At 36.9% G+C, this 25,687-nt stretch overlaps 1 protein-coding gene across 4 annotated transcripts in view; it reads left to right on the top strand.

Annotated features, from left to right (window-relative positions):
* Window positions 1-25,687, top strand: part of PLCG2 (phospholipase C gamma 2) — a 157,449-nt gene that overhangs the window by 96,159 nt on the left and 35,603 nt on the right. For all 4 annotated transcript variants that reach the window (XM_023494629.2, XM_023494626.2, XM_023494627.2 and 1 more), the window contains exons 10-20: window positions 3,528-3,629; window positions 4,109-4,227; window positions 7,260-7,345; window positions 8,298-8,418; window positions 9,723-9,891; window positions 14,641-14,745; window positions 15,287-15,376; window positions 16,625-16,800; window positions 19,653-19,853; window positions 20,955-21,074; window positions 24,015-24,195. In XM_023494629.2, coding sequence (XP_023350397.1) covers window positions 3,528-3,629; window positions 4,109-4,227; window positions 7,260-7,345; window positions 8,298-8,418; window positions 9,723-9,891; window positions 14,641-14,745; window positions 15,287-15,376; window positions 16,625-16,800; window positions 19,653-19,853; window positions 20,955-21,074; window positions 24,015-24,195 — 1,470 coding nt within the window. The remainder of the gene's footprint in view (window positions 1-3,527; window positions 3,630-4,108; window positions 4,228-7,259; window positions 7,346-8,297; window positions 8,419-9,722; window positions 9,892-14,640; window positions 14,746-15,286; window positions 15,377-16,624; window positions 16,801-19,652; window positions 19,854-20,954; window positions 21,075-24,014; window positions 24,196-25,687) is intronic.

A 25,687-nucleotide genomic window follows, 5' to 3' on the forward strand; every position in this document is an offset into this window, starting at 1 on the left:
TTTAGAAGCACGACTTTTGGAAGATCCTGTGTGGCCATAAATAATTGAATTACAGCATGGAATAATCTAGTGAAAAATCATTCAGCTTTTAGTAACAAGAGTTTACATTTATATTGGATTGGAAAGCCAAATATAATTTATATTACCTTTACAAAGCATTTTGTATATAGTGATGTCTTTTCTTGTGGAGAGTGTGTCCCACATGAAATATGAGGGGTCCTTGTGTAGCTCACAGGGAGGTAGAATAGACACCTCTAGCCTCTTCTCTTCCTACTATTCTGCAAGAGAGGCTTTGAGTCATGCCAAGAAGGGAGACAGGGAATTGGGGACCAGAGGCTGCTCTCCTCAGAAAAGGGGATATTGGACTATAATTATATGTATCTGTCCCTTTAAATTTTATTAGCCAAAAAAATGTTTTCAGGTTTAATCTAACTTCTGATTGCTATTTGATTAAATGGAGGAAGCAGGACCAAGCCTTATACCAAAGGCTTGACTTCCTCCATCCCCTCTCCCCCTGCTCTGCCTTCCGACCAAATGCCAGTTGCATAATAAGTTCCATTTAATCAAGAAAACCATTTATCCAATTTCATAGTCAAATAGAAATCAGAGAAAACCTATATATGATAATATATATACTAAATAGTACAGAGTGAAGGAGCACTTCCTTAGAAGCAATATAACTTGGAAAGTGAAAGCCAGAGAGTAAGAGAGAGAGAAAGAATGCCAGGTTTTACCCAAAAGGTTGTTCCTCAGAGACTTTCATGTAGAAAGTTGGGCATAGGGATACAATGAAGACGGCCCCTCCTCTTTTACTACTTTCCAGAGCCTTTTCCTCCAGTAACCTTAAAGAGGGTTGTCATCTTCCATCTTTTCTTTAAGCTGGAGGCCAGAAGTGCCTTAAGCAAAGACAAGAGTTACCCTCTCTCCTGGTCTCTTCAGCTCCACTGCTGTTCAGTTGTCTCCGTTGTGCTCGACTCTTTGAGATCCCATTTGGGATTTTCTTGGCAAAGCTAATAGAGTGTAAATTCTCCAGCTCATTTTCTAGATAAGGAAACTAAGGCAAGCAGGCCTAAGTGACTTGCCTAGGATTACAAGAAAAGTCTGAGCTGAGTTTGAACTCAGGAAGTTGAGTTTTCCTGACTCCAGCCCTGGCACTCACTCTATCCACTTGTACCACTTGGCCAACTCTACCTTACCCCCTTACACAGGTGCAGGGCATTGATCCATACCAATGAGGAGAGAGCCCCATACCAATGGGCTTTGGGACTGGGATTATCCATTCGACATCTCATTTCATCCTAATAATCTTATAAGATAGGCAGATCAGACATTATTATTCCTATTTCACAAGAAATGGGACTGAGGCCCAGAGAAAGGAATTGACCTATATTAGTTTCTCTCTGTCTTGCTTTCTCTTTTTGGGAGGGGAAGCCTGAAACACAGTCCTGTTTCTGACTCTAAATCCGTGCTTCTGTTAGATCATAGCCACCTTACTTTGTTTATAGGACAATGAGGTACCAAGGAGTCAGATATTTGGGGGACACTTTCTAAGTCTAGGCTCTTTAATGTATCCAAGAAAGGTTAAGACCTAGTCACTGTCCTCTAGAAAGATTGATATATAGATATAGATATGTAGATATATCTTTATCTATATATCTATATAGGAGAGAAAGAGAGAGAGAGAGAGAGAGAGAGAGAGAGAGAGAGAGAGAGAGAGAGAGAAAACGAACTCATCCCCAGGTATTATGTGATAATTGCCCCAAAGGAATTTGGGAGACTCTAGTATGGGTCATAAAAGGTCACAAAGCAGTGAACAGGATTTTCATAGATAACAAGGGACAGTTTGGGGCGTTTCAGGTGAGACATTATAGGAGTATAGATTTAAATTTGGAAGCTTTACTTTACATTAAACCCCCTCATTTTATAGATCAGTGGAAATGATGGATTTAAGATCAAGGAATAGGATGAACAAAGACACAAAGACAGTGAAATGTCAATGTGAATAGACCCATGCCCCCTTCAGAAACTGAGTCCTGGGCAAGAAGGCTTTACAGGATGGGCTTCTGTGGCAGTTCCTTTATTTTTATTGATTTGAAATCTTCATCAAAACCGAGTAAATCTTCAGTTTTACTTTGACGTTTTAGAGATGAAAGACTTTATAGATCATCTAGTCTATTCTTTTCAGTTTAGTGATAACTCACATTTATATAGTATTTTAGATTTTCAAAGTGCTTTATATGTATTATTTCATTTGAATCTCACAACTCTATGAAGTTATTATTACTATTGTTATCTTCACCTTATAAATGAGGAAACTGAGGCTGAGAAATTAAGTGATTTTCTCGGTGTTGCACAGATGGTAAGTGTCTGAAGCAGAAGTTGAACTCAGTTCTTCTTGACACAAGTCTATCTTCTACATCAGAAGTGTTAAACACAGCTGATGACAAGTGTGGCCAGAACCAGATTAAAATGTAATTTGGAAAATGAGCAAAATAAATAAAAATACAATTATAGAATATTAATTATAGAAACATAAGATATGGTTATAGAAATTATAAGATCTTAATTTAGAAGCTTACAATATTTTATAACTTATAATTATAGAAATTTAGAAGGGAACTCTTGGCCAGAGACTACAAAAGCCTGGCTGAAGCTTGACTAAATTTTTCATATATTATCCCTCAGTATGCAAAAACTTCCAGTACATCCAAATGAAGGGTTATTACCCAAAAATAACTGATTTGCCTTAATAATCAGTGTACATTTGCAAAAACAAGTAGAAGGGTGCATTGTTCTCTTTCCTGAAGGAGGAATTTTTTTTTAATGTTACTTTATATGTATCTGTCCTTGTCCTTTCCTCTTTGACAGGTTTATTAGGCCATCCCATTGTACCCAGCGCTGACCAAACATTTGTTTTTCTTTTCAGTAAAGACAAAGAAAAACTTCAGTACCTCTAAAACCAGGAAGAATTAGGAAAAGTTGACTTCTTGCATTATACTACATAGATAGTGAAAAGTTGTGCAAATATTGTGGGATTTAAAAAAGGAGGTAAAATAGGGTCACATTTTTCATCATATCTGCTAGTTTCTGAAATATTTTAAAATGCTTCCAGGGAATTTATAATGTTTACAAGATCCAGTGATTCTATCTGGCAGTTTTTGTTAGATTGTGGCAAGTTTCAATGCTTTGGTGTAACCTGGACTCTAGGGAATCATAGTTTTTCAATGAAGCATTTCTTCCAACAATGGAGAGCACAGTTTGTGGGTCCCTGCCCATCCTGTGTAGCCCATCCAAATCTTTTCCTAAATGTACTGCAGAGGTTTCATCCAGAAGCCTTCTTTGATTTCTCTTGATATCACAAGGCCTATCTATCCACCCTCTTTTTTAATTATACAAAAGACTATACATTTAATGATTTCATAGCAATCTATATATGGATATTTAGGTGATTTCTCCAAATTCTGGTAGAAAACCCTATGTTTTTCCTTTGTCATCTTTGGTGATATTTCTTTCCTTCTTTTTTAAAGGAAATCTGGGCACAGGATCTAAGTAAAGTAAGAGAGCAGATGACAAAATTTATAGATGACACTATGAGAGAAACAGCTGAACCATTCCTGTTTGTCGATGAGGTTAGTAAATGATTCCCTTTCCAACTGGCATGAAATGCTCCTACCTTATGCATAGTTTTTAACACTCTGAAGATGACTTTTCAGTTATATTTACTCCAATGATTTCAATACACAAATCAGTTAATGACATGGTACTGCTGTTGGTATAGACTGTTTTGTCTATATTTTAATATAGACTCTTCTTTCTCTCATTGCCTCCTCCTTTTCTTGAGACTCTTTCATGGCTTGTGAATACTTTTAATAGAGAAATGGCAAGGAAAAAGAGAGAAGGCCACCTATTTCAGGGAATTTGTCACTTGATTAGAAATTCTGATTGAAAGAAGAAATTGAAATCATTGGTGAATTTGGGGCTTGTTGAACCTCTGTGTATAAAACTTCTCTTATTATTAAAAATGACCACTTATTGACATTCAGTCTCTATATTATTTGTTGACTTTACTTTTTCTTGTTTGTTTTTTATTCTTGTTTTATTTTTTTAGTTCCTCACTTATCTGTTTTCAAAAGAAAACAGCATTTGGGATGATAAATATGACTCTGTTGATATGCAAGACATGAATAATCCTTTGTCTCATTATTGGATTTCTTCATCTCATAACACGTAAGTTTCTTGATAGTTCAGCTTACAACAATATTAATAACAAGTGTGCAAAATCAAGAGTGTTTTTGAGGACATTTAATTTACCAGTGAGGTAATATAGACTGAAGTTTCTCCAATTGGGATCTAAAAAAGGTTTCCCTGAGGCAGGTCTGGTGGTATAAGATATCAGACATTTTCCAATTACACTGAAGTATTCTCTCTACTTGCATTAAAAGAATTAGGAAGTTGATGTTTATGCTATGTACATGTGGACCATCCCTTAGCGGTATCGTAGAAATGAAAAAGAATTGACTAGGGGCAGTTTTCTTGCTTAATAAGGTAAACCAGTACTTTGAATTATAGAAATATGGGAAGTTGTGGATTAGAATTTCTACCTTTTCTGCTTGTTTAGGCTCATTTCTGAGTTGCTTGATCTTTTACAAGTTTGCTTTACTTTAATAGGCTTTTCCACTTTGCATGTAAATCTATCAAGACTAACATTTAAATTAACTAAGAGGTTTGTAGATCAGGGATAGTTAATGTAGACAGATGTCTCTACAACAGAAGGACTTGAGGGTGTTATTGTTAAGAGTGCTGGGCCCAGTCCTTTATATTACCCATTTCATCTGGTCCTGTGGTCATCCTCAGTTCCCCATGGTGAAATGGAAAAGGCCCTAGACTGGCAATTAGAAAACCTGGGTTCTGGCCCAGGCTGTACCCTTGACTTACTCTCTTTGTGACCTTGAACAAATTTTCTTCCTTCTCTGAGTCTCACATGATTACTCTGGACACCATGAGCTCTAAAATTCCTTTTAGCTTGAATGCTCTCTGGTCCTCTGAACTTCTGTCAGTGCTGTACCCTGCTTCCAGATGCCAGAGCCTGTGGTACTCAGTGTCCCAACAAGTATTAGGCTGAAATTTTTGCCTTCAGCTTTTTATCAAGAGTCCTGAGGGTCCATCTCGGGTGAATATACCCTCTGTTATAGAAATGAAAACCGCTGCATGATTTCCGTAAGCTATTTGGCCTTATTAGCTTGCTAAGAGCCAAGGCCAATAAGGATTTACACTGAGGCTAAGGGTATTAAAGAAGGTTCAGGCACCTTATTTTATTCCTAGATACCTTCCTACGGGAGAATATTTGTGGGTAGTCTCGGTCTGTATTTTTATTATTTTTTCAAATACATATAAAGGTACTTTTGAATGTTCATTTTTTGTAAGTCTTTGTGTCCTAAATATTTCTCCCTTCCTCTCTTACCTTCTCCCTTCCCAAAGCAGCAAGCAATTTGATATAGATTAAATATGTGTAAACCTTTTAAATATATTTCCATATTTGTGATGTATAAGAAAAATCCAACCAAAAGGGGAAAAAAACACAAGAAAGAAAAAAACTAACAAACAAAAAAGGTGAAAAGGCTAAGCTTTGATCCATTTTCAGTCTCCATAATTCTCTTTCTGGATGCAGATGGCATTTTCCATTTTAAATCTATTGGAATTGCCTTGAATCACTCACTGCACTGTTGAGAAAAATCAAGTCCATCACAGTTGATCATACATAATTTTCTTGTTGCTGTGTAATGTTCTTTTGGCTCTTTTCACTTCCCTTAGCATCAGTTCAGGCCTTTTTGAAAATATTCTGATGATCATTCCTTATAGAACTATATATATAAAATAGAATAATAATATTCTATTACATTCATATACCATAACTTATTCAGCCATTCTCTAACTAATGGGCATCCACTCAGTTTCCAGTTCCTTGCCGCTATAAAAAAGGTTGCTACAAACACTTTTGCACATGTGGATCCCTTTCTCTCCTTTATGATCTCTTTGAGATTCAGACGCAGGAAATGAGTCAATCTGTATTTTTAAAAGCTGGTTTTGATAGGGGTGAGACCTGACCATATGAAATTGCTTATGCAACTAGTATAACTTTCATTTATTCTTGACATTTCTTGACGGTTTTTAGAGCCTATTTGATGGCACTTGATATATCCTCTCACCCACTTCTTTGTCTGTGACCATATCTGTCAGTGCCATATGGGACTTCTCTCCCACCTGGAACATTGGGAAGTTGGGAAGCAGTAAACCTGGTTCTACTCCTAGCTCAGCTACTAATTCTCTTGGGAACTTAATTACCCTGTTAGGAAGGAGCTAGAACCTTAGAGGCTTTCTAGTCCAAACTCTTTAGTGTAGAAGAAAGGAAACAGAGGTCTAGAAAGGAGAAGTATATTACTTGTCCAAAAACACATACGGTGGTAAATGGCAGGACCAGAATTTGATCTCAGGCCCTTTGATTTTGAGCCTAGCATTTTCCTTTTCTGGGCCTTGGTTTCTGTAAAGTGAGGGATCTGGACTAGATGGTCTCTGAGAGCCCCGCTTCTCTGAATCTATGATCCTGCAGCCTTAATCTTGGAAGGGCCTTTTGTTTAGCTTTGGCAGTGTCAGTGAGAATCTTGCCTTCCTTCATCTGTTCTCCCCTTTAGGTTCCTGAGGCTTGGACATACAGTAATTCCATCAAATACTAAGTTGAATTATTTGCCTTAATAGATTCAGAATAATTGCTGCTCATCCCAATAGATTAGATTATACTGGTCTTGCTATTTCAGTTGGTCAACATGTAATGTTGGTCTGTTCTATTGTGAATGTCATTCTACTAGACAAATATTTATTAAGCTCCTACTATATGAAAAACATAGTCTTAGGTATACTGATTGTGAAGGAAGAAAGCAAATATAATAATAGCATTAATAATTAGCATTTGTATAGGGCTTTCTGTCATCTCATCATCATCATATGCCATCTTGTTTGATTCTTGTAGCAACTCCATGGAATGGGTCATTATTATCTATATATTATAACTTTCTGTCCAACTTTATGGTATCCTTTGGTGTGAATGAGTTGGCTGAATTCTGATTTTAATTGTGAAATAGTTATTTTTGGTTCTCAAGCTAAGAGGAGCAAATTAATAAGATGGAACTTTTAATATTCAGAAGATTCTAATGGTATTATTATATGACCTCTTTGACATGGGTGGCTCTGCTCTGTTCATTTAGGTACCTCACTGGAGATCAACTTCGAAGTGAATCTTCTACTGAATCATACATTCGATGTCTTCGAATGGGTTGCCGGTGTATAGAGTGTAAGTCTGGAGAAGAGCAGCTAACACAATATTTACTGAGCATCTACCCTGTGTAATTTCTGATGCTTACTGTGGTAGACATATGAACTTTATAGATATTATTTTAAGGCTAATAAGACATAGCTACTGTTTTCATTGAGCTCTCACAATTTCTTAGACTTTTTAGAATTCTTTCTTAGGAAATTTTTCCTGTAGATAGGATCTTTCTGAAAGAAGGATTCCTTTCTATAGTATTTTTGGGGAAGGCATTAATTTGACTTTTTTAATGTTTTTAAATGAATGCTAAGGAGTCATGTAGATCACTTTTCTATCCCTGTGCGTTGGGACACTTTGGTGAATCTTTACGGAATCTTAGATACATCCCAAGTTTTTTCTTTACCTTTGCCAAGTTTAGAATTGAGAAAGAGTATGTTGACTCTGGGAGAGCAGAGAGGGAGGCAGAATGAGTAGTGTAGAGGTTTCTGCTTATTGTGTATGTAAAAAGAAACACATTTGGGGGAGAATGTAAATAATGTTCCTTATTTTTTTCTTATGATATCCCAATGAACTCATGGTATGTACAGACTGAAAAAAATTTGGAAAGCATAAATTTTGGCATGACCTTGCCCATGCAATCAAGTTTGAATTAGGTTTCCTTTTCTCTGCTCCCAATTCTTTTAGAATTGATTAGGGATTATTGATATTTTTAAAAAGGCAAGCTTATTTTTTTAGATAAACTTCCCAAATTTCCGTATTATGCCTTTATTAAATGGCAGGCTTTTTTTTTTTTTTAAGCCCACTCCACTGAGCAGACACATCCCTTTTTCCAGTGCAATTATTCTACTTGAAATCCAAGAATTTATGGTGAAACTATGAGTCATCTCTGGGCTTTCTATCCTGTAAGTCTGAATATCTAAATGCAAAAAAGCACATGACTAGCATGGTAAAAATGATGTTTGTTTTTTTTCCTCAGTGGATTGCTGGGATGGACCTGATGGAAAGCCAATCATCTATCATGGCTGGACACGAACAACGAAAATCAAGTTTGATGATGTGGTGCAGGCCATCAGAGACCATGCTTTTGTCTCCTCACAGTAGGTTTTCAGCTTTTGTAGTTTTGCCTTAAGAGAGGGATCCCAATTTGGAAGAGGAGAGGGCTCCAGTGTTGCTGAATGCTTATGAAGGCATCTGCATTTTTGTTCCTTACTTTTCCTTCAGTATCTTTAGGGTACAGTGATTCCATGTAAGGGAGACTTCCTTTCCTGGAGGACCTTAAGTCTTCTACAGCATTTTCTTCACAACAACTTTATGAGAGTTAGTGAAAGGAGGGAGATGGGATATTTCGCCAAGGCTGGAGCTGAGTTTCTGAATCAGAAGCAATTTTGTATTTACCATAGTTTACTCTTACCCACTACCACATCTTCATCTCGGCTCTTCCTTCAGAACCTACCATAGAAAAAGACCTTTTTAAAAGTTATTAATTCAAGCTCCACCCTCCCTCTCAGTCCTCTATTCTTTTTCATTCTGGTTTATAGATATATTTATACTAATAGGACCCATTGTAGTATAATCTACAATGATAACATAATTACAGAAAATATTTAAAATACCTACACTCATTGCTTCCCACATATTGGAGCTACAAGAGACCAAATTCTTTTCACCCAATCTTTAATCTTCTAAGGCAGATCCTCTTACCCATCTGTCTCAGAGATTTTCTTTATATTCTCCTTTTTGTCTTTTGGTCTCATTAGCTCACATGGAGTTTAGCAATCTTTTTGCAAATGAATACTAGATCTATTCTAGTATTCCAAATCCTTGCCTAGGCCCCATTTTCAGCTTTGAGCCCAAAGGGCTTGTCTCTTGTTAAACCTCATCCGAGGCAGTAGGGGCAATTAGATGATGCAGTGGATTGGATGTTGGGTCTAGAGTCAGAAAGCTTCTTCATTCTGAGTTAAAAACTATCCTCAGACACTTACTATCTGGGTGACTCTGGGCAAGTCCCTTAACTCTGTTTACTTCAGTTTCCATCATCTATAAAATGAGCTGGAGAAGGAAATGGCAACTGCTACATTATCTTTGCCAAGAAAACTTCCAATAGAATGACAAAAAGTTGGATACAACTAAAATGACTAAACAACAGCAGCAACAAAAATCACTACCAAAATTTATATTTAGTGGTCATGTTTTCTAGCCAGACCAGGAGCCTTAACTGAGGCCTCAGGGAGCAAACTGCTGCCTTTATCTCAGATAAAGTCTGTTGTAAGCACTAGAAACTTCTCCTTTTTAGCTAAATGAAAGAGGGCAACTGCTCAGAATTTTCAGGGGAGACTTTTGAACATTTCCTTTTGTGGAAGAGAACCAAGAGCCTATTCTTTTTTCTCCTTTCTTTCCCTAGGTTCCCAGTGATTCTCTCCATTGAAGAGCACTGTTGTGTAGAACAGCAGCGTCATATGGCCAGGGTATTTAAAGACGTGTTTGGGGATCTCCTCCTTACAAAACCCACTGAAGCCAGTGCTGACCAGCTGCCATCCCCTGCCCAGCTGAAAGAAAAGATCATCATTAAGGTATGTCCCATTCACCAGTATTTGGCATTACTTAGTAAATGGAAAAAAATCACATTAAGAACTTGGATCTTCAAAGTCCCTTCTAGCTTGAACATTCTGTGATTTACAGAAGATAAAGAGGTTCTGCATTTCTACTGATGAAATCCTAGAAACAGCAAAGTAAAGAAATAATCAGAATGCATTATCAAGAAGGAGGAGGATTATATTTGGGGTTCTTTTTTCAGTTCTTACTCTTTTTGACCTACAAAATCTGACATTGTTGATCACTGTACCACAAGAATACTCTCTCCTCTCTTAGCTTTTCATGACATGAGCTTTTCCTGTTTTGTTTTTTTTTAATTTAAAAAATTTTAAATCTTTCTGGCTGGATAATCATCTATAGCGTGCTCCTGATAAGTGTCCTGCAAAGTCTTGTCTTGGTTGAAGAATCTTCTCTTTTCCTTTTGCATTTTTTCTCTCGGTGATCTCATCAGCTTTCCTGAATTCACTAATATCACTATACAAATAAATCCCAGATCTTTATATCTGTCCTAGTTCCTCTTTAAAATCCAAGCCTCTATCACTTATAGGCATATTGAATATTTTGATCTGAATGTCATATAGGCATCTCAAACTCAACATGACCCAAACAGATACGATTATCTTTCCCCCAAAATTCATCCATTTTTGATTCAAAAAGTACCCATTGGTCAGTATCATGCCTACTTCCCAAATCCAGTCAGTGAGTCACAATATCACTCCTCTGTCCTTTTTTCTTCATTCACATGGCCACCAACCTAATTCAGATCTTCATTACCTCTTATGTGGACTATTAGCATTGCCTCATAATTGATCTGTCTGCATTTAGTCTCTGCCTTCTTCAATCCAGCTTCTACATAGCTCCCAAATGAATATTCCTAAAATACAGGTCTGAGTATATCACTTCTCTGAACAGTAACTACCTGGGGCTTCCTATTACCTCAAGGATGAGCTAAATGTTTGTCATTTAAAGCTGTTCACAGTTGGTTCCAACTATATTTCCAGACAGTTTTTGTATTATTTCTCCTCAGATGCTGTATATTCCAGCCAAATTTACTTATTTACTCTTATTTGCTTTTCTTTTTGTATAATGTTTCACCTCTTACTTTTACACCTTTGCTCAATCTGTCCGTATCTAGAAAGTATTACTTTTTCCCTTAGCCTCCCAGATTCCTTAGTTTCCTTCAAGGTTCAAGGCCTACCTCCTTCATGAGGTTTTATGTCATCTACTGAAATGACTTGCATTTATTTTGTGTGAACTTATTGGTGAGCATGTTATTTCCTCCTATTAGAAAATAAGCTCTTTGATGGCAGGGACTGTTTCCTTAGCACTTAGCATATTGTTTGTCATATAGTAGGCACTTAATAGAGAATTGTGGAGATTGAATGTGGCTCAGAGAATAGTATTCTCACCTTTTGGGGGAAATGATGGTGTTTGTTTGCTTGCTTTTTCCTTCATTCTCATTGTTTTTTTCCCTTTTGATCTGATTTTTCTTGAACAACATGACAAATATGGAAATATAGTTAGAAGAATTGTACAAATATTGTTTTGTGAATAGTGAATTGCTTGCAGTCTAGAGGAGGGAGAAGGAGGGAAAAAGAGGGAGAAAAATTTGAAACACAATATTTTTCAAAGGTGAATGTTGAAAATAATCTTTGCATGTATTTGGAAAAATAAAAAGCTTTTAATTAAAAAAAAAAACCCAAAATTTGCTTTTGATTTGGGAGAAAAGAGAAAGTCATTTGTCCCTTTCAACTCTGAAATCTGAAGTGTGATAATGCATCAATCTTCCATTCCTCAAAAGGTAATGGAAGGGGAACTATGATTCTGAACCTGGATTGAAATTTAAAAAGTCTAATTGTCTATTGAAATAGAATACATAGGACTTTTGGGAAGTATGACCATTTCATCTTAGAATTTATTCTGTGAAAAAGCACACTAATACACTATTTGTGAAATAGTGAATCAGACTAGCCATTCTGGAAAATAATTCCTGTTGGCATTATGCCAACCAGATCACTAAATTGTGATCTAGCAATTCCACTACTAGATCTATATCCTAAAGACTTCAATGAAAGAAGGAAAAAACCCTTTTATACAAAAAAGCTCTTCTTATAGCAGCAAAGAACTGGAAACTAAGGAGGTATCCATAAACTGGGGAATGGCTAAGCAAATTATGGTATATGGATGTAGTAGAATAATATTGATAAATGATAAAAGATATTTCTTCAGAGAAATAATTTTTTTAATTGATGTGGATTGAAGTAAGTAAAACCAGAAGAATGATTTATAGAATAAATCAGTCAGCATTTATTAAATACCAACTTTATTCTAGGCACTGGGGCTATGAATACAAAGAATTAAAAAAAAAACCTATTTGTAATGAACTTATGATGTATAGGGGAGGTATAATAAATACATTAAAATATATGCAGCATAACTAGGAAGTTTCCATGTATATCTAAATATATAGATGTCTGTCTATCATATATATACACACACACACACATATATATATGCCTAATAAATACCTATGCATATCTAGATATTTATAATTATGTATTTGTGGATATCTGTATCTATCTATCTGTCTTGTTACTCTTTAGTCTGATTTTTTCATTCCCTCATAGACTAAACTGTGCATGGGGTTTTCTTGGCTAAGATTCTGGAGTGGTTTCACACTTTCTTTTCCAGTGGATTAAGGCAAAAAGAGCAAAGACTTGCTTAGGATGACCCAGTTAGTAAGTATCTGAGACTGAAGTTGAACTAACATCCTCTTGCTTCCAGGGCTAGCACTCTAGCCAGTGAGCCACCCAAGGACAGTCAAGTGACTTGTCTAAGATCACACAGTTAGTAAGTAGTTGAGGTCAGATTTGAATTCAGGAATAGTGAATTCAGGAAATATGGGACTTAACGATGTTGGGGAAATGGGGGAGAAGGGAGTTTGAGGGAACATCTACATGGATATTAAAATCCCCTAGTATAAGGACAGGAATTGAGGAAGAGAGGAAGATGATGAAGCAGGTGCTGAAGGCTTTGAGAATAGAGAGAATAGGTCCTTTGGGGGTGAATATACTGATTTTAATTGGGTAGACTGCAAAGAGGAAAAGTTATGGAGTAAAAAAGCAAGGAGAGAATGTGGAAGTGACAGTGAGGAGCAAAAAATGTTTTTACTTCCTCTCCAAAATTAGTATGATATATTTGTTAAAAACAAACAAAAAAAAAAGACCTGATTTGTAAACATTTATAAAATAAAACTTTGATCATTACAAACCAGCATAATCAAGAACTGATCTTACTTCCTTTTATTAAAGCAGGTTTTTTTGATAAACTGGTAAATAAGGATTATGCTGTAGCTCTAGTTTATCTAGACTTCAGCAGCATCTAAGACAAAATCTATCTACAGATAGGGAGACAATGGATTTGGACCTAGTTGGTCGATTGGATGCAGGGTTGCCATTAATACATCAATGTCTACTTGGAAGGAGGGACATTAGTTAGTGGTGTATTCTTAGCTCTGAGTAGTTTATAATTTTTGTCAGTGAGCCAGATGAAGTCTTAGAAGCCATGCTGCTTCTATTTGTAGAGGAAACAAAACTGGAAAGATAGTTAATATGCTAAATAATAATAGAATTTTTGTAATCTTTTAATGTTTGCAAAGTGATTTACATATTTTATTTCATCTGATACTCACAATGATTTTGTGAGGTAGGTGCTATTATTATTCCTCCTTTATAGATGAGGAAACTAAGACTGACATATTACTTGATCAAAGGCTGACTTGATAGAATGATACAGTTAGTGAATGTCTTAGGCAAGATTTGAATTCAGGTCTCTATGGTTCCAGATCTAGTACTCTTTCCCTTGCACCACTGACTCCCATATGACCAGTAGATCATAAGATGACAGAATCTTTAAGATACCAAAAGATTTATCCATATTAGACCTATGGATAACATATATTGTACTGTTCCTCCCAGAATCCAACTGGGAGGAGCACTATACTAGTAAGATGAAATTTAATCTAGATAAATGCAAATGTTCATATTCAAAAAAATTCCATGCAAGTGGTTCAAGATTGATAGATATAAGTTCATCTGAAAAGGACCTCAGTGTTTTAGTGGATTGCCAGGTAATGTAAGGTAATAGTGTGTGTTAGCCAAAAAAAGGTAATATAATCCTAAAATGCATTAAAAGCAGTGCAATGTCCTGGGCTAGATTCATTGTCTGTGAATGGTTTCACTTCCTGCCTGTCCTGTCTGTTTACATCTAGAGTACTATGTTCAATATATGTCAATATTTTCCTTTGTTTTTTGTTTTTATGTTGCTCCATGTATGCTTTTTTTTTTTTTTTTTCTTTTTGCTGAGGCAATTGGGGTTAAGTGCCTTGCCCAGGATCACACAGCTAGGAAGTGTTAAGTGTCTGAGATCACATTTGAACTCAGGTCCTCCTCACTTCAGGACTGGTGCTCTCCACTGTAGCACCTAGCTGCCTCCTTCCCCCTCACCCCCATATGTATGTATTCTTATGGGAAGGAGATAAGTTTGGTGGTCTTCTCAAGCATTTTGTTTGCTCCCCTTGGGCAGTAGAAGAATCCTTTGTTCTTTTTGCATCCTTCTTAGAATCCAAAAGAGTCTTTGCAGTTGGCAACTTGATAGTAATTCTTTATTTACTGACTGATAGTGAAGAGAGGTTCCAAGGGAGAAACCTTCAGTGTATTTCATTTTAGCACAAGAAGCTGGGTCCCAGAGGAGATGTGGACATCAACATTGAAGACAGAAAAGAAGAAAAAAAACAGCAAGGGGAACTATACATGTGGGACACCATTGATCAGGTAAGACCCAGTCGTGCAAGTCTGAATGCCGCTCCCCATGGTGCTGAAAATGTTATTGGCAGGCACAAGCAGGAGGGCTTTCAGACCAGAAGAATGTATGGGGTACCATTGATCAGGTATGGCTTATGTCATACAAGTCTGAATGTTGCTCCCTATGGTACTGAATATGTTATTGGCAGGCCTAAGCAGGGGGGCTTTAGAACAAGAAGAAATAAAAAAAAAAGCTTCTTTATTTTCCATAACTGCATTATTTCCTTTATAGCTGTTAGAAACCTGAAGGAAGAGCAGAGGTCTGAAAGTTATGTAGTCACAAAATGCTAGAAGAATCTGGATAAGAGGATTGTGCCCATGTTATAGAAAGAATAGGAGGGAAGGAGCTGATAAGCATGAGGAAATGAGAATGCTTTCTTCTTCAGAATAACAATTTTAGGGAAAAAATTATGGAAGACATTTTTGCTGGAAGAATCTTCCAGCTCCTGTTGCCATACTGACTTGGGTTACCCACATAAGAAGGCTAACTAATTCTGGTCTTGTGTTGTAGAAGTGGTATCGCCACTATTGTGCCATAGCTGATGAGAAGTTGTCCTTCAGTGATGTTATAGAGCAGAATATGGAAGAAGACTCAGCAAAGGTATGGGAAAGGGGCAGATTTTCCTACAAATTTGATTAAGGAAGGAGGTCCTTCTTCCCAGTTCTTTTTCTGCTCCCTCTTTATTCTGTCTGGGTAGTTTGGTGCCATAATAGATAGAGTTCTGGGCCTGAACTCAGGAAGACCTGAATTCAAATTCAGCCTCAGGAACTTATTAATTGTATGACTCTGGGCAAGTCACTTAACCTTTTTGCCTCAGTTTCCTCATCTGCAAAATGGGGAGAATAATGGCACTTTCCTCCCGGGGGTGTTGTGAAGATCAAATGAGATAATAATTGTAAAACACTTAACAAAATGCCTGGCATATTGTAAACACTACATAATAATAACAACAACTAACACATATTAGTTATGATTATTATTATTACTGTTATTTTTTTTATGTTCTTTGAGGGCAGTAAAAAATAGACTTCTGAGTGTCAACATTGAGGAGGTCAATATCACAAATGATGGACAGGGAGGGTCACCAGAGTCCCAGCAGCATTTTGGACAATGTCATTACTTTTGTCTTTCTTTCTTATTTCACAAGCTTTTCAAGCAAAACCAGATTCTTGTTTTTACACTTAAGGCTTGAATAGCCTTTCTCCTGCTTTGCCGGACTTCCCATTATTGTCACTAGGTGGGGGTGTCCTCATGGTGAATTAAATAAAGCACTCTGCTTATACTTACTATTGTAGTCCCCACTCTGTCCAGCTCAGGCAACTGTGTGATAACTGAGCCACTGTTTATGCCCCGGGATTATGTTTCATGAGTTTCCAACCCCATAATAAGGGACTTGACCATGTACTACGGGAGATCCCTAAGGTCCTGCTCATTCAGGCAGAACCCCAACTATGTGCCCAGTCAGGATTCAGCCCTCGGGCCTGTTAGAGTGAGCACAGCTTGTATTTATTGATTTACTTTGACTCTAATTAAAAATGGTACATTGAGTCAAGAGATTGCAGGTAGCAATAGCTCTGGGGGAAAGGTCAGTTTGTTTGGCTGTCAGGCTCTGTTCCTAGAGCCAGACAGCACAGAGAGAGCAAAAACAAGCATATTTGTGTCCAGGATGCATCAACCACATGGGGCCTTAGGAAGGCAGCTGGGTCTCAGCCATTAGGTGATAGACAGACCAAATAGGCATTTAACAGACAACAAGGGTCCAAGCATAGCACCTTCCCAAGGTAAGAGTTTCCTAAAAAGTTCTCTGACCTGGCAGCCACTGTAACTTGACCTTCTTTTGTGAACTAGGACGTAGCACAGACTGACCTGCATTTTGGTGAGAAGTGGTTTCATAAAAGAATGGAGAAGAGGACAAGTGCTGAGAAATTACTGCAAGAATATTGTGCTGAAACCGGAGGAAAGGATGGAACCTTCTTAGTCCGTGAAAGTGAGACTTTCCCCAATGACTACACATTGTCCTTCTGGTAATTTCACTCTCTTTATTCATTTAGCTGATATTCTTTAAACCTTTTCTCTGTGCAATGTCAAGCTTAGGCTAGGGTCTGCTGGGGGTGGAGAGATGAAATAAGAAGTGCTTTCTGCTTTCCAGGAACTTAAGATATAGTTGAATTTATTTTCTTTGGGAATTTGTATAACTGCAGGGCCATAATTATCTCATAAGGCAGCATGTATAGTGAGTAAAGAGCTGGCTTCAGAGTCAATGAGCACTTGATTCCAAGTTTCATCCCTGATACATACTGTCTTTGTGACTGGGCAAATCATTTTATCTTTTAGTATCTGAACAACTTTCTTGTTTAAGTAGCAGAGCAGTTGCAGGTTTTCATTAGTAAAGGAGATTTCTTCACTAGGAATTTCATGCATCAATGAAATCACAGGTACACTTAAATAAAAATAAAACCAAACCAAACCACTACATTTTTCAACTCCCTGTTTCAGTAGTCCATTGAGTCAGCACTGCCAAATAAAGTTCTTGAAATCACTTTCCTTGTCTGTCATCACAACATTTTCTACCAGAATCCCAGCCAGCAGTCAGAATTACAAAATCCACTCAGTCCTGGTTTAATTTCCTGGCAGTCCCTCTGAGTTGCAGTCTTGAGGAATGAGAAAATTGCACCTAAAAGTCAGGTTTTACTATACTCCCCTGACCAAAGCTATGGAAATGAAAAGGGGAATTTTTCTTTTGTACATAAGTCAAATTTTCTTTGATCATAAGATCAAAAAAGATGATAAGATCTCTGAATTTTGCAGAATTATTCAGTTCATTCAGCAAACATTTATTAAAGGTCTACTATACATGTGGTGCTGTAGTAGATGCTGGAACTACAAAAGAAAAGAATTTTAAAAGTTTCTATTGTTACGATTTCTTGGAGGATGTGACATGTCCATAGATAAAGTAAATGTGACATACTCTGAGAAGGGAGAAAGCCTGCTCAGAAAGCTTAGTATCTAATCAGGTAGAAGTCTAGATGTCCTTGGATATTGCTTTTGAATCTGGAAAATAAATAAAGCCTGGTCCTTAAAGATGAGATTGCTTCATTTTGTTTGGTAGATAAAATAACCAGGCTATCGCTAGTTATTCTGCGCTATCTTGTCACTTAGCTGACTCTGGAGGAGAGAGTGAGTTTGATGACTTTGCACAGCCCTTCCTCACTTAAATGCAATTCCTTTGCAAATCAAGAAATCCTCCTCCTGATGCCATTAGTCCTCTTCGAGAATGAAGGACAAACAGCAACAGATAAAATGAAAAGTACGAGGAAACACTAGGGCAGTTGAACACAGCTGTATCAGGCTTCCTCAGGCAGCTCCTCACAGAGGCTATTTTTTATCCTTTGTCTGGAAGAAGACCATGATATCAAAGAGAAGATTCAGGTCCTCTTAGACAACAACAGTAGGTCCATAGTTTTTACTATTGTATGGTCTTGTCTCAACTAATATGAATACAGTTATAAAGAAAGGTTTCGTGTTCATTCTTACATATATTATTTCTTTCTTATTCATTCATTCATTTTAGGATTGAATCTATGATTTCACTGGTTTAGGGAATTCTCAGTGAGAAAAAATAATCTCCCAAAACAAGTTAGCACTTGCTCTGCAACTTATAACTTAGGAGAGTTGCCAGTGCAGTTATGTTTGCATAGCTAGATACACATATACATACATTTACTACATATATATAAACACATACACACACATATATAATCAGGATGCTTAACTTTTTTTAATGTTATTGACAATTTGGTGACGCTGGTACTATTATTGAATGCATAAAACATAATTCATAGAAACAAATTACATTGAAATGTAGTTATCAGAATTTTTTGAAAAATCCATGGGTCCCAAGTTAAGAACTCTGAGTGTTTGTGCATATGTATATGTGTACATATGCAAACATGTATGTGTGTTCTTTGTAAGTATATATACATATGGACTGCTAGGTGGCATGCTGGATACATCAGGGTCTGTAGTCAGGAAGTTCTGAGTTTAAATGTGGCCTCAGATATCTGCTAGTTCTGCAACTCTGGGCAAGTTGCTTGACTTTATTTACCTCAGTTTCCTCATCTGTAAATATGATCCAGAGCAGAAAACAGCCAACCACTACAGTGGTCACACTGTACAATGAGGTCACAAAAACTTGACTGGATGAGGTCACAAAAACTTGACTGGACATGACTGAAATGACTGAACAACAATAGCTATATATATATATTTGGATACATACACATATGAATAGAAAATACCAGGGAATAGTAAAGCCAATGCTTTGAAGTAAGGAAGATCTGGGTGCAAATTCCATATTGCTAGGTTTGTGACCTTGAGCAAGTCATTGAGTCACTGTGTCTTAGCTAACTCCTTATTTAATATACTGTCATAGATAAATTGGAATTCTTTGATGGAGATAGTTCCCACACTAGGAATTCTCTCATGGTGATGTAATTATAACCTTTTAGGCTCACTCAGTCATTAAAGCACTTATGTACTAGGTACTCATTCTCTCAGGGGAGTCAATATGTACAAATAGATATTTATACGTGTGTGTGTGTGTGTGTGTGTGTGTGTGTGTGTAAAAATAGAGTTGCAGAGGGACAAAATGTAGTTTCAGTTGGAGGAGTAAGAAAAGCACACTGATGCATATAAGCAGAGATGTACATACACATCCTATGGTCTGCATCTGGGAAGTGTTCAGAGCTTTGTTCTTTTACCTATTTAGTACCATACCTAAATTTATTTTTTTTTTCAAAAATAAGTTTTCCTTTTTAGATGGAAAGGCAGCCTTGAAAGTGATGTGGTCTGACAAATATACCCTTTCCCTTTTCAGGAGATCAGGCAGAGTCCAGCACTGTCGAATACGGTCGACTCCTGAGGGAGGGGCCATGAAGTATTATTTGACTGACAACCTCATGTTCAACAGCATCTATGACTTGATTCAACACTACCGAGAAGCCCACCTAAGATGTGCTGAATTTGAACTTCGTTTGACAGACCCAGTGCCCAATCCCAATCCTCATGAATCAAAAGCGTATGTCTGGCTATGTGCTCTGCCTGTGTGCTCAGAAGCATGTGTGCTCTGTGGGCTTTCCATGTTGGGCTTAGTTACAGCCTCTTGAGGTGACGGAGGCCCAGAAATGTTTGTATGCAGACATCTCATCTCATTTATAAACAGATACAGGGTGTAGAAAGAAGCACATAAAATTCTCTGACTTAGAGAGTAAGACAAATGTCAGTGGGACCCAGAAGGCTCAATACTGGGTCATCCCAGGCTGTCCAAGAGTCTTTATTTCTCCTTTACATTCACATAGAGGAGCCTAATGCTCTCTTAGCATCCACCTAATGGTTTCCAAATGCTTTACTTTTTTCTCTTTCAGACAAAACAACATGGGGTTTGTTTTCCAAAGGTTAATTATTATAAGGAAACATTTCCTTTTAACAAGAGTTCCTTGCTCTTCTTTCTAAAAATGAAAAAACTCAAAGTCCTTGTATTATATCTGTATATTGAACCAAAGATGGATCCTGTTTTCTGAAGTTGGGAATGGAGAAAAATTAATCTCAAACAAAGAGGCATTCTTCTAAAATTGAGGCTATTAAGCAGCTCATGTTGGATGATCCCTCTTGTTTTAAAAATTATTCATTCATGCATTCCCTTGTGTATTTTTTTTTTGCCTTTTCTTTTTTAAATACACATACACGAATATACACATACATGAACACACACATACATACACATGCATGAAAACAATCAAATCTTTCTGGCTGTACCCTTTGACTCATGTTTTTCAGGACAGAAGCCCCTGTTAATGTGCCATTCTGTGATAACCAGCATAGCAGTTCTGGACTGTATTGTTTTGTAACGATAAGCTGATTTATTCTGTGTTGCTTTAAGCAGACAAGCCATGCTGATGTTTTACCCAAGAATTTGATATGTTGCTGTATTCTTTTCCCTAAACTGCTGTCATGTGAGGCAAGATGGGGAAATCTAATACATAATTTATATGGTAATTTCTGAGACTATAATTTAGGAAACACCGCCGCCACCAGTTACTCTGGCTGACTGGCAAGTTGACAAGCTTTAGAATCTCTCGTCTATCTTTCTCCTCCACCCGCCCCCAATGCCATGCTGTAGTTGGTACTATGATAGCCTGAGCAGAGGAGAAGCTGAAGACATGTTGATGAGAATTCCCCGAGATGGAGCCTTCCTGATTAGGAAAAGAGAAGGGGGAGATGCATACGCCATTACTTTCAGGTAAGTCTACAGGCAAACTTATATATAGGGAACAGCTCATTGGGAGGTTAAGTGGGCAAAAGTCCTAGAGTCTTCTGGCTGTCATTATATAGGACTTATATCTTCAGTGGATCCCCCTTGACTTTCTTGGACTCTTGATGAAAAGAAAGAATTTTTATGAAGACTTTCCCATGAAAAACCACAAAGCTTTGTAGGTGATTCTCCCCATAATTCTTATAGAGCAGAGAATCTTTCTTTCCCATTGGTATGTTCTAACTTATGTTGAAGAAAGAATAAATTTTAAGGTTCTCTGGCCTCTGACAGCCAGAATCCCTCAACTTCTGATACAGGCACTTGTCAGAAAATAAGGAAAGGTTCAGAAAGTATTTTGTTCATCACTGACTAACCCTTTGGTATAGTGTACTATGAGCCTAAAATCTCAAGCTGCTTATGACACAGTTATTAGGTATAAAATTTTACTTAGGGGAACATAGAACATGAGTAACCATAAAAATAAACATTCAGGACAAGCCACTTTTGTAACAGATGTCTTCAAAATGAACTTTCTCAAAGTAATTTCACCTGACTCTCTTGTTCTTCCTTCACATTTCACATTACATTGATCTACCCAATAGCCCAAAGGTTTGGATTCTTCCTGTTTTTCTCTGCTGTGTACAGGGAGCTTCACAGTGAGAGAGAAGATTAGAGAGAGATTAGAAGATTAAAGTTAAATAGATATGGAGATAGAGAAGATTAGGAGAGAGATGTTTACATAGTTTGATAATATACAATTGTATTTTTGTTATTTAGAAGCTTATTATCTGACAGTTCAATGATTCATAGTACAATCGAAAGTAAGATCCATAATGGTAACCCCAAGGCCTGATATGTAACTACAGTGCCTCTTTAATTCTCAAAGAAAGAGAAAATCCTGAGCATGTCTCAATATACTTTATTGCATTTTGATTCTCTAGAAATGGGTAACTTCAGTGTATGGTCTTTGTTGTAATTCCTTATTATGTAGGACTCTCCCATCCCCCACGATATAGAGGGACTGAGTTCACTGTGGCCTTTTAGGAACTGTTGGGATATATTTGTTCAGGATCTTTGGTTAGATCCTTTTGAGTTTTTTGGAGGCTTGGAAAGAAGAGGTGTTATAAAGTGATTCCTGAGTAATAAACACTATATATATATATATATATATTTTTTTTTTTTAACCACATGTGATCTTAGAAATATGTTCTTCTCTCCAATTGAATACATCATAGCCCATCCACTCCTTTTCATTCATTTGTAGTCCATGTTTTCCCACAAAAGTACCAGAGTTGATCTGTCCAATGTACTGGAACCCTTCCTGTAGGTTTTTTAAAAAATGTCATAAATAACAATGCAACATTCAGCTTGTACTTCTGATTTTCCTTTGTTTTCATTTATATGAATGGTCCATCTTCTTTAATATTCATATATTTTCTTGGTTGATATCTTTTATGTAGTACATCAGAATATGCTGCATTTTGCCTACCCTCTTTGGGTTCCACATGATTCTGATTCTCTAGAGGTTGCTTTGATCCCATGATTTGTAATTATATAAGAGCATACTGGAATCAAGAAGGGTTTTTTTCATTAGAGATCTGCTTGGGATTATTGAAATCACTTTATGATTTCCCAGATGAAATCCTACTCACTGTCTTCCTTCTGGCTAGAAGGATTGGTTAGACACCAATTTATAGTTAGAAAACACTTTCATTGCCCATTATAGTGACTTTTTGACAAAAGTAGGACAAGCGTCATCGTTCCTTTTATTTTATAGACAAAGAAATCTGGGCTGATAGAAGTGAGCTAATTTGTCTAACAGTGATCCAGCTGACAGAAGTTTTGGCCATTGGAGAATGAGTGAGGGGAAAAGGAATAGGAAGGAAACCAGACACTTCAGAATGGTTCTATCCTTCTTTTCTCCCTGTTGCTTTGAAAAGCTATTCAGTCATGTTTCTTGGTTTTTAACATGGTACTCTATTCAAGTCATGTATGTAAGACCTAGTAACCTTGTAATATTGTTTTCTATTTTTGAGGTTATTTTCCCCCCAGAAGACAGATTTTTGTTAACTTTTTTCCTCCTGTTGATGTTGGGTAAAGGAACTAGGAGAAATGAAGTTTGGGAGGAGTTATGTTGATAGTGTGGTATCTCATTTCAAGAAAAATCATGTATAATTTTAATGCTTATTAACTTGATGAAATTCTGAGGTTTGATGTCTCCAGAGACATAGTATGATATGATGAAGAAAGCCCTGAAGTCAGAAGATGATCCAGTTGACTTATGTTAACTGTGGAACTAGGGACAGGTTTTTAAAAATTTCCTTAGTCCTCCCATCTGTAAAAAGAGTTAATAACACTTACACCATCCTTTAACATTTATATTATGCCTCATTACAATTCCTTTTTTCATGTGAATCAGGAGTATTTATAGTGACACTATTTTTCTTTCTTTTCTTTTTTTAAAAGGAAATTGATAATTATGATTAGATTTCTTTGGAGTTAACTCACTATTCTGATGAATCACAGATATTAGATTTAAAGGGGATCTCGAAGATCATTCAGTCACCCCATTGTATTTTACAGATGAGAAAACTGAGGTCCATAGGGAAGGTTAAAGATCTTGCCTCGTGTCATACAGTTTAAGTGGCACTGCTGATTTAAATTTAGATTATCCAGCTACAAATCCAGCACTTTTTCATGGCCCACCCTACTTCTCACAGAACCATTCTAAGAAAGGCCCAGGAATGTATTTCTTTTTTTTCTGAGGCCTGGTCTCTTCCTGTTAATTTCTCTTGCCCCATGTTTTGTTCCTGATGAACCACTCCAAGTCTTAAAACATGATAGGAAGAATGGAGGATATTTTGGGGACTGCAGTTATTGTGGAAATTATATCTGTACTTGCCTCCATGTGAAATCCTGTCTCTCCAGAGCCAAGGGAAAAGTGAAACACTGCCGGATTAACAAAGATGGACATCACTTTGTGCTGGGGACGTCTGCTTACTTTGAAAGCTTAGTGGAATTGGTCAACTACTATGAAAAGCATGCACTCTACAGGAAAATGAGATTGCGCTATCCTGTGACTCCAGAGCTGCTGGAACGTTACAATACTGTGAGTGATTCTCTTTTCTGGGATTTAATACAAGAAAAATGTTGTCATCTAACCAAATCTGATAGACTCACTCTGAGTGAGGAGTCTGTTCTGTAAGTCTTTTAAGTCTTAGAGCCAAAAACCTATGATTGCCATGTCTTGAACCTGGTATGAAGGTTACTATCAAATTGTTTTGGGTTGCCATCTGCCTACTGCCTTTGCATGAATCACAGACTTAGAGCTGGAAGGGATTTTAGAGACTATCTAGAGCAGAGGTATCAAACTCATAACTCCTGACATTCCCAAGTGAGACCAGAATCAGATGAAAATATAACAAGAAAATGTTTTACAAAATAAATGAAAATATAATAAGACTTGGATAAAATAAATTTGTGGTTTTCTGAATCAACATGCAACTTATCGAGATCACTTTCTATTTGAATTTGATGCCATTGATCCACATAAAATGGCATAAACTTCAGTAAATGGAGAAGGTGTGCCTTTGGGGAAAAGAATGCTACTATTCCCTATGCCCTTTCCTGGCCTACCCCTGTGCTTGAGAAAGGGAGGTAAATGAAGTCTTTTTTCAACATTGATCTAAATGTTAGTTGTGTTAGTCAAGTCTAGAAACAGGCATCCTTAAACCCATGAGCCAGGATCATATAACTATTGGAAAATATGTATCTACTGGCTGAGGGAAGTTATGCATATAGTCCCTTTCCTGGTTTCCTCTCCTTCTTTTCTTCACCATCTTTTCTATGATTCCTTCTTTCTCCCCTAACTCCTCATGTAATCTAGATTTAACTGCAAATGCATGTTTTCTTTAAAATTTATTACTCCTTATTTTTGCTGTGATTCTCTCTGCTTATGTATCTCCATCCTCTGCCCATCAGAACCTTTATCTTCTCTGCTGTGAAGGGTGAATGAATTGTTTTCACATTTCCTCCTGATATTTTTTACCTTCTCTCTTCTCTCAAATGGTAGGCAGTGTGTTCTGTGCACATCTTTCCTATATGAACTTTTTCTCTAATAATGTCAGGACCTCCTAGTTCCTGTAGCTCTGAACTCAGCTTAAAACCCAGATCCCAATCCATACAGGAGTGGTTAAAAACAAAAAAGGTTTGTGAAATGAGTTCCTCATTTAGGAAATGTGCACCTCACTTTGTGTGGTAAATAGTATTAACCTTATCACCTGAGGTGAAACAATGGATAAAGTGCCAAGCTTGGAATAAAGAAGACCAAAAGTTCAAATACAACCTCAAAAGCTTACTAGCTGTGTGCCTTTAAGCAAGTCACTTAATTTTTCTCTCTGCCTTAGTTTCCTCATTTATAAAATAGAGATCATAAAAACAACTATCTTCCAGGGTTATTATGAGAATCAAATAATGAGATAGTATTTCTAAAGTTCTTTGTAAACCTTAAAGCACGATGTTAAAGTATTATATAACTGCCAATTAATAATGGTAATGGTAGCTAACATTTAAATAGCACTTGCTATGTGCCAGGCGCTTTA

Source organism: Sarcophilus harrisii, chromosome 2, assembly GCF_902635505.1.
Source record: "Sarcophilus harrisii chromosome 2, mSarHar1.11, whole genome shotgun sequence".
Taxonomy (NCBI): domain Eukaryota; kingdom Metazoa; phylum Chordata; class Mammalia; order Dasyuromorphia; family Dasyuridae; genus Sarcophilus; species Sarcophilus harrisii.